This window comes from Ochotona princeps, chromosome 5 (genome assembly GCF_030435755.1).
Source record: "Ochotona princeps isolate mOchPri1 chromosome 5, mOchPri1.hap1, whole genome shotgun sequence".
NCBI lineage: Eukaryota > Metazoa > Chordata > Mammalia > Lagomorpha > Ochotonidae > Ochotona > Ochotona princeps.
This window is the reverse complement of record NC_080836.1, coordinates 81,155,151-81,165,366: the sequence shown is the minus strand read 5'-3', so window position 1 is coordinate 81,165,366 and position 10,216 is coordinate 81,155,151. Positions and strand designations below refer to the sequence as shown.

The window sequence follows — 10,216 nt, the reverse complement described above, 5'->3', positions numbered from 1 at the left end:
CTAGATAATGGGCATAAAATTTAGAGATGATTCAGACTTGAACAGAAGAGGCTATTTTAGGTGAATTAGAGGATGACAAATCAGCGAGGCTAGAAAAATAAACAGGAATCAAGTCATGAAAGCCAGGCAGATTTCAAGTCATGTTGCTCAGTCTGAAATGTATCCTACCTAAGCAAGTACGAGCCCAGGAAGGGTTTCATCAGAGGATGCTAAAACAAGGCAGTCACTCACTCAAGTTTACATGAGATAACATGTAGTTAGTGAGGCTGAATCAAGGCGTGACAGTGGAGGTACACAGGAGGCATACTGAAAACAATCATGATGAAGAAATATAATTTGTAGATCAAATGTCTGTGAGCTACGAGGAACCAGCTTTCTTGGAATGTTTTTAATAATCTAATTTGTATAGTCATATTTTCTTTATAGCTTGATTGTAAACATGTTACCAAGTAAAATGGTCATCTGTTCTTAAAAACTCAGATGAGACACTAAGCAATATTATTAATCATATTCTACTAAAGTGGTTTTGCTTTCTGATTTATAAGAAGCAAATAATTTCCAAGGAATCCAATTAAATTGAATCATCATCATTAACATATTTAGCATTAGGAAGTTTATTTTGCTCCATTACCTGCTTAAATTTTCACTGAGTCTTTAAGATTGGTACTAAAATTCAGATGATATCAGGTACACAGTCATTTAATCAACAATACAAGAGAACACAGAAGACAGCCTCAAAATTATAGAAGCATAGACCTACAATATCCTACATTAAGAAAGAACTGAATATGTAACCGACCAAAAGTTGCATACAAAGACTACCGAATCTCCATTCATAGGCAGCCAACAATATATGAACAAATTTATTACCTTCAAACAAAACTTCAGGTTGTGCATTTTAAAAATTACAAACCACTTAGAAATGAAAATTAACAATGGAAGCAACCATGACTTTAAAACATGATGAGATGATATTAAAGAAACATTTCAAGTATTGTTTGAAAAAGTTTCCAGACATTAATTTGTGCATTTCCCATCTTTGCATAGTAAAAAAAGTAAAACCACACACACACACCACTTGGTAAAACTCCACAGCTCTATGTGATTCATGTTTGATAACATGCACCTATGTGTACTGCTCATTTACCTAATAAGAGAAGTTCTAATTCAGTAGGCTCATGCACTATCCCAGGTGAGCAATGAATTTAGCGCATGTCTTCTCATCCAGGTGTCATTACTTAATGCAACAAAGGTATGCCAGGTGAAATGGGAACTTGATCACCACTTAATACTAACTCTTTCTGGGTAACACTAAATGATATGCTTGTGCTTTGACCTCAAATGAATAAAAAGTACAGCTCACACCACAAAAATCAGAAAAAGGCATATGCAGAGAAAAAAACAGGAGAATTTGAAACTACATAACCTAATACCACCAAAAATAATTAGAATCCCTTGTTTATGCTTGATATGGTTGCATTCCTTCCATATTCATACACATATAGCTTAAAGCTTGTGCATTTTACATAAACATACAAATAATTTAACATTGGAGCATAGGTTTGGTTACCTATGAAGTTGCAAGTGTAACAAAAAGTTACACTAATATTTGCCATATGTACATAATATTTGGGGACCACTGTGGTCTGATTTAAAACATAACATCGCACATTTACAATGTTGTTTGTGAAATGCTCAAAAGTTAACATGTCTTGCAGCTACCATGGCTTTGTGTCTATTAAGTCACCACGGTGCCTCTGGAACAGTAGTGAAATGAGCATGGTATGCTTGGCAGCAGCTTGGTATCTCCTCATTAGGACCCAGCAACAGAGAGACACGAAGCAATGCAGCAACAAGAAGAGATACCATGTGATCTGAGTTTCCTGCAACTTTCTTCTGAGCTCAAAGAGCCATTACTACTAAGAAGAGGGTTGCAACTTGTGCCTCATGAAGCCAGAAGTAAGGCTAATAAACCAGGTACATAGCCCTAATGTTACAATACAAACATAGACTTAGCTCTAGAGAATGATTGCATACTTGTGTAGCACCTATTACTCAGAAAGCAGTAACAGAATGAACATGTCAGAGCTATTGTAGCACATAGAAATTAAGGTTTCTGCTTTATGAATGCAACACTTTCACACTTACAGATGCCTTGAGGGAAAGAACACTACTGTTTTCAGCAGTGCATTTTTGGTGAGATTTTTCCAAGGTCAAAGAAAAAGTTGTAAAGACTGATGTCACGAATCGTGCTGAAAAGAATCCCAGGACTAAATCTGGCAACTAAGTGGCGCTATGCAGAAGTCAACAGAACTGTACATCTTGTGACAGATAAGGCGGCCTTAGGGAAGTGGGGCTCTAGAGAGATGTACACTGGAGTGAACAGGTGCAGGCTTACACAGTCAATACAAAGCTTGCACCAAATGTCTTATAATTTGTGACCTTGACACTTGCAGACAAGCTGTCTGAACAGAAACTGGTGAAAGTGAAGGAAACTCAGAGGGACTTGGGAACTTCGAATTCTATTTGCAATTCTGCTTGGAGGGAATATGAATGTATGTATATAGCAGAACCCTAATATCCAATGCAACATTCATGGGTCAGCCAAACGCTGTGGGTCAGGCAAGCTTTCTTTAAAACACCACACATGGAATCAAAGCCTGATCTGACAATGCTGACAATGAAGGAACTGACACATCAGCTCCTGTACCATTTAGGCATTGGGTTTCTACCATATAGATTTTGAAGCAGGAAGACGAAGCATAAATGAAATATTGACAATAATAGACACAAATAAAATGGAAAGCTTAACTTTTTTCCCAAGCTTTCAGAATTTAAAAATCATTATTTTTTTTTATTTAAGGCTTGAAGTTTATGCTCCTTTCACATTAAAGACAGGGAAAGAAAATTATCAAAATCAAAAATAAAAAATGAGCTTGGCACTTTTGTGATTAATTTGAGAGGGTGTCTTTCTTACATTATATACATATGTTTATAATGGCATCAAAATTGTTTAGAGACTCATCAATACTTACATTTGCATTTACACATTTTTGTATTTCATATGGGTTGTTTGTTCCTTTTGTTTATATCTGGCTTCAACATAAACCAATTTTCCATTGCCCAAACTCCCTGTGTCTGTGGCTATACCTTTTGCTCTTTGTGCAAGCCCAACAATCATTGTGCAACATACTCCAAGAGAGAAGCACAGAGACAGAGAAGGAAAAGGGAGCCACACAAATTGGGAGCAAACAACAAACTCAAATTTACAGAGGACCTTTTACAAGAAAAATATTTCAATACAGACAAGTGAAAATGATTTGTCAAAACCTCTTATTTCTATATTTACATTTATAAAAGAACTATACAATAGCATCATTGTTCAAATTCCAGCTCCCATTTCCAAAGGATGCTTGGTCCAGAAAAAAAACAAACAATGGGGAAAGTGAATCAATAAGAGCATGGTCTGTGGAGTTCTGCCAAGGCCCAGTCTAGGGTGGGGTGCAGACATTATAAGGGGTGGGAGGTGGGAGGCACCGGGTGGGATTGAGAGGGTGACGCATGGGGAGTGGGGAGGCATTATGTGACAAGGCTTAGGCAGCTTTTGGGTGTTTATGGATCATCTTTGCCTTAGGAATTCCATTGCAGGTTTTGCTGGGGTTTGGCTTGCTAGCTTGTTGTATATACGCCATGCAGTTTTTATCCTTTCAAAAATTTGATCTTCATGCCACTGGAGTTTGTCATTGGTAGTAAGAGAAAAAAATCATGCCAAATCACTTTGAAGATATTAAGTGCCAGCAGGCTGAGGAAAAAAAAATCATTTGCTTAATTTTTTCTTTAAATGGTTCTTTTATTGCACTTTTGTAAAAGTTTTTTCTCCTTTAGTTAGAAAAAAAAAGGTTCTAAAACAGTTCGTAAGTGGTCTTTTGCCCCCCTTTTATTGACAAGTGATAGCAGGGGTTCTTTTTAATTATCTCCAGAAGAGACCGTTTGTTTGTTTTTTGTTTTGTTTACCCCGTCCCTGTCTCCCCAACACCACTCTTGTAGTTAGAACCAGCCAGTGCTGTTTACAGACTCGGTGCTCCAATATCGCCGTTGCAAGTGAGTCATACTCAGAACCCAGGCGTGCAGGGCGGCGTGCATCCGGGGTCGCGGACTCAGATAGGGCCTTGTTGAGTAGGGTCGAACCTTCTCTTCTTGACATTTCTTCCAGAGTGCGTCAATAGAAGATCAGGGTGGGGCAGGAGTGTGAGGGTGGGGAGAAGAATCAACAAGATTAATCAGATGATGACAGGAGGTAATGAAAATAACAATGCTAGTTCCAGAGCTAAGTAATCAGCTCACACAGAGGCAGTCTCCTGAGTGATTTGCACTGCAATGGAACAACTAACATGGAGGAGGCCCCTTGTGAGGACACAGAGGAGTGGGGGCTCCTCAAAGAGTACATGAGAAAACTATGCATGGGCTTCAAGGAAATTTTGCACAGAAATAAATTTATCTTTTAATTCTATTTACTATGAACTTTTGAAAATACTCTGAATTTCAAGTTGTTCATTTTAAGTCAGAGGAAGACATTGTAGCCCAATTTATCTCTTATTTCAAAAATAAATAGCATCGCTTCAGCAGGCAGAAATTATTACAGAGACGCCTCTTCCACATAGAGGCTCTGAGGAGAATTCAGTTAAACTCTGAATTTCCTGTAGTTACTTCCATTCAACATCCTAAGCCCTGTATCTTTATACTACAGGTGGTAATAAAGCTTTGTTTTATTCATTTGTCCTGTTGCCTCGCAGTGTGAGCATTTACTCTGCCACAGAACAAGCACTTTCCATATCTAAACAGCTGGAGAAAGAGTGCACCGTAAGATGGCACACTCAAAGGAGAATGGACACAGGCTTAAGTTAGTTCAGCGAAAGCAGCAGTTAAGCTTTGTTGAGAAGCAAGTTAAAACACCTTGATGGCAGTGTCCAGTCTCCTAAAAAGTGGGCCCTGTGTTTAAAAAGAGTAAAAAAAAGAACCAGCAAGACACTACAAGGCAATTAACACACACCAGTTGCAACTTCCCCATGGACTGGCTTCATGTGGGGCATCAAGCAAGGGGCTCATGCATTAGTCTGCATACTGGCGGGTGCAACACTGCTGCCACAGAGGCTTCATGCAAAACTGGAGACGGAGGAGTCCCCAGATCCATCATTCCCCTGCTCACTCACTCAGGGTCAACTGGAAACTCTTAAGGGCCCTGAGCACCAAAAATATTGTAATAGCTTCCTCTTCCCCATATCTAATTCGAAATAAAAACATTACCCAAATTTAAAACACATATGAAGGTAGTCGAACAAGTTCCCATTACTCCCAAAATGATGACCTTGATGCTTTTCTTTTAAAATATCAAACAAAAATATTTAAACAAAACTTCCCTTTTTTGCTCGAAAACTTAAACATCCTCATGAATGTTTGTACATAGCGCACTGACCTAGCAGGTAATTCATCACAGCAAACACTATTTGCATCATCCATGCCAATGGATATTTAAGGAGTCAGGAAGGAGAAACAGACTGCCTGACACTGCGAAGGATCCTAAAAGATCAGAGGCTTCAACCTAGTTGGTATGTGTTCCTGGAACTCAGGAGAAGTGTTAAGCTAGTGACTCCTTCATACAAATGCTGTATAAAGAGGAAGCCAATCTAGCACTGTGCGAACATACGACTGTACAGCCCACATTTAAATTTCCTCATTCAAACGCATATGTCAGATAAACTGTCATGTCCTATGTCACAAGAGCCGTGATGTATGTTTCTAAACGGAGGGATGAAACTCCATTTCAGCTTGGCAGCTGGGAAACCTCAAGTGCCCACAGTGTGCGCTCCTTTGATAAGTTGGGTTTTGAAACTGAGATTGCACTTATACTCAGGGTCACTGGGTCAGACCACCAGGCCAAACCACCAGCAGAACCTTGTATTTCCTTGGGAAAACACCAGTTCCAAGGACTGTGTCTCTTGCAGGCGCCAGGTAGGATGCAAGCTGGAATCATGGGAGGAAAAAGCCAGTGACTTTGTCACAAACTGGCCTTGTAGTGAACAAACTGTAAAACGGCTATTTTGAAAACTGTCCAAAGTTTTCTATGTAAAAATTATTTTTGTTCAATTTTAATGAACTATTTCTTCCGAAACTCCCCTGTAACTAAGATTCTGAAGGTAATTAACTTTCTCACTATAAACTGCAGGGAACGTCTGGATCATAATATATTAGTATCATCCGCAGACTTTATACTGACACCATTTTCATCAGTCTCTACCTGTAGAAAATCTACTTTCATCCGCAACAAATGAGGGGCTTGAAAAAGCTCACAGAAAAATATAATTAATTGGTAAGTTTATTTTGGAACAAAATATTGAAATCCACATATAGTTTTTAACAATATTTCTGAAGACACACACACACACACATATAATTAAAACCAAAGTGTAACAATAGCTATCTTAGAGCTTCAATGCCTTTGCTCTTCTTTCAAATATATTTATTTCCCTACTGTTGTCACTTCCTTATCTTTTGATGCTGCCCCACCCACAATCAAAATCCTCCCATCGATTCCTTCCTAAATTACTTTATATACTGAGGCCCCTTCCCCACTAGGCTGAGTCAGGGAAATGCACAGTGTCTTATGGGTCTGCCAACACATCCACCTGCTAAGACCTGAATGAAGAAGTGCTTAGCTTTGGAAACTTACGCATTCAGGGACTCCTACATCTTAATTTGCAATTGAACATGCCATGGAATTCACAGAAGCAGCAGCTTGACTATCTCTTCATGGGAAGATTAAGCTAAAAGACATTTACTCTTCGGAGAAAATACAATTGACAATATTCAATTCCATCCAATTTGACACTCCAACAACTCAGCTTTCTTGCTGATAGCCTAGCCACGTTTCTTTATATTTTACTTTATGTATGAACATAAACAGTCTTTTTTCACCATGTCCAAAAACAGAGTATCAGCTAAAGCCATGTTTAGCATGAGCTTGTAACCCCAGAGAGGAAATTACGTAAGAAATTTACATAATCATATTAAGTTAACACCTTAGATGTAAGGAGTCACTCTGCCAGGCTATTGGTGGAGGCAGTGATAGCTCACATCACCCCTCCCACAGAGAGGCCAGTGGTGGGGTAGTGAGGCACATGATGGTGCTGACTACAGAGCACGGTGTTGTTCCAGGAATCTGGGTGACTTGATGTGTCAACAGTCTATCTCACAGTTAGCTCATATTCTTACCTTACCATCACCAAGAATTTCTGCTTACCTACACCATCACCTACACTGTCAACAAGTAGAATGTGTGTGTAAATGGCAAAACTGTCCATATCTAAATTCCTATTTTCAAAGTTAGGGAGTGTAAATTCACAACCAGAGGGAAAAATCGGTAATTCTGTTCACTAGCAAGTGAAGACAGGAAATTCTATTTTCATCTTTCCAAAGCTTTGGGGACAACTCTATTAACATAATCTATTATCTACTTCATAATATCCAATGTCCATAAAACAGCCACAACTCCAACTGTCTCACTGAGCAACACTATTATTCAACTTTAGACGAATAGCAGGGTTTCTGCAAAAGATTCAGTTTATAACTTCACCTGCATGTGAAGGGGAGAGGAGAAAGAAACATGGCAAGCGGCAAAACTTCTGCAGATCTAGGGGAATACTGGACAAACTAGTGTGTTACGTGCCAATGTTTACAGGCTTTCTCAGAGAACCCTCAGGACCCCAAATTGCTAGGAATTCAAGGACTAAATCCACTCTTAGTAACCTCATATTTCTAGAGTTATGGGATTAACCAAAGTTACCAATGGATACCTGCTACGTTAGTCAAGAGAACAGGTAAGAAAATAACCATCCACCCAAATCATAAATTCTATATCATTGCTGGTGGATATCTTCTTTGCATTATCAAAGCTTTCAGGCTATCACTCTGCTAAAAACAAATAAGCTAAATTTTTATTATTTTCAGGTCACAACACTGATAAATATTCTTTACCATTTTACCCACACAAATGCATACATATTCACACATACAGTCAGGCTTTTCAGAAATGAGAAGAACAATAAACAACATCAGAATAAATCTGTATTTCTCATCCATGCTTGAACAGATTCTGTATGGAATGATGCATCTTTTACATCTAAATTACCCAGAGAGTCACAGCTTAAGCTATATCACAACAGGAAAAAGCAGAAATTTTTCACTGAGTAGTGAATGTATTTTTCTTTATTCTAAAGGCATACATATGCTCACATTCTTCATGGTGCTTTACTAACTTCTCTTCCAGGAATAAAAACCTGATTTAAGGAGGGATTCTCAATAGTATGTTGAGCAGTCTTTCAACAGACTATTTTCAACCTATGATTCTAAAAGAATATTTTCCTTTATTTACACTGAAATAAATGAAACACTTAAAGGCTTTAATTTCAACCAGCGATTAATTATACTTCTAAATTATCCTTACACTAACAGTCTCCCAAATTGCCCAAGTGATGGGAAAACCTAAACAAACCTATCATTAGCTGAAAAAAAAGTCTTTTATCATAAGAATTATTTGAAGTTTAATACAAACCACAGAATTACCGTTAGAGTCTATAGCAAATTAAGGTCCTCTTGCAATAACCAATAATTAGCATAAAGAGTCTTCACTCTCTAAATTTTAACTCCTTGACTTGTATGCTCAGGGGTTAGTCTGTTGTTTTTTGTTTGTTTGTTTTGTTTTGTTTTGTTTTTTGCTTCAGGGTATTATAATATTGGCTTTACATTGCTGATCCTTTTACGTAATTTTTCCTTACAGTGATTTTTAGGGTCACAGGACATGAACAGGGACTGTTCTCCTGGCTCTATGGCACATGTGCCCACATGGAAATCCCAATGTGGCAATCAGCTCACCAAATGCCCACATATCAAACCTTCATCTGTATTTTCCTGCTGCTCTGATGATTAGACATCTGTCTCAGATAAAAAATCACCTGTACTTCACCACGCCTAATCCACTAAAACGCATAGCGATAAAGGTTTTTTCCCCCAAAGAGACATGCAATTCAAGCTGTGAGCTAGGCCAGGCTGCTGTTTTGAGGTCCTGCTACGGAACAGTGGACTCTGATCTCCAAATGCTGAAATTGTAAATTTAGCACTGCAGGTGGGTAGATGGCAAAGTTGCAAAGCACACAGTTCTCTGGTTCTTTGGGCTCAGGTTTTTCCATGCCAAGGAGGCAAAAGCCTGGGCTTTGGCCAACTCAACTTTTCTTGAGGCATATTTACAAAATGGTCTAAAGGAGAATTATATGATAATAACAGAGTATGGTGCTACTTTTTCATATAGTAATGAGATACTAAGTTGTTCTTGCTTGAATTAAGCCAGCTCCTCAAATGCATAATTTTCATTAGATGCCACATCATAGTTCCGTCACCATCTGGGAAACATTAGCATCAGGATGAGAAATTCACTTATGAGCTGCCCATTTGGTATGTGCATTTTTGAAAACACAGTGATGCTACAATGACTCTTTGACTAAACAGTTCCACTTTAACAAATATCTCTGTAGAGAAGTACCATTTGATAAGGCCTTTCCAAGTCAATGGCACTTAAAAACTTACTCATTAAATCTTTATATGATCACAAGTCAGCAGAAAATGCTGAATTTATTAAAATCACCTTTTGGCTACTTTTAACTTGAAATCAGCTCTAACAATAATATTTTAGTTGGTTTAAATATATTGAAATTAGGCTTCCAAATGTAAAACATAGGGCATAAAAAAAGCAATTATTCAGATAATTTAGGGCAGAAAATTCTCTTACTTGCTCAAATAAAGGAAGACAGGGGTGTGAATATGGTTCATGATCTTATTTCCCCATTTTAATGTGTTTCTATACATGTAAATTAAAATTAATTTATCACAGGGAATATTTGGCACGGAAGAGGTTATCCATGAATCTTATGAATCAAGTCAGTAAGGCATGAACATAACACAATGTGGTTATTCAATGAAACCGAGGCAAGGAAACAAACTCATAAATTAGGTTTAAACATTCTGATCATAATTAAGGCTTCTCTGTGATTACCTGGTGTGGTTTATTTGAACACCTATATTTGTGTGATCAACTTACAATCCAAGCTAAAAGGCTATTATGACAACACACCAGGCTTACCACTAAGGTCATACTGGCCATTGATCA

General features: G+C 38.0%; 1 protein-coding gene across 1 annotated transcript in view; it reads right to left on the bottom strand.

The window, feature by feature from the left end:
* Positions 1 to 4,060: 4,060 nt before the first annotated feature.
* The window catches only part of ADAM23 (ADAM metallopeptidase domain 23), a 164,706-nt gene continuing 158,550 nt past the window's right edge, over positions 4,061 to 10,216 (bottom strand). Inside the window, exon 26 of the mRNA XM_004576899.4 lies at positions 4,061 to 4,206. Within this exon, the coding sequence (XP_004576956.3) occupies positions 4,158 to 4,206 (49 nt within the window). The 3' untranslated portion in view covers positions 4,061 to 4,157. The remainder of the gene's footprint in view (positions 4,207 to 10,216) is intronic.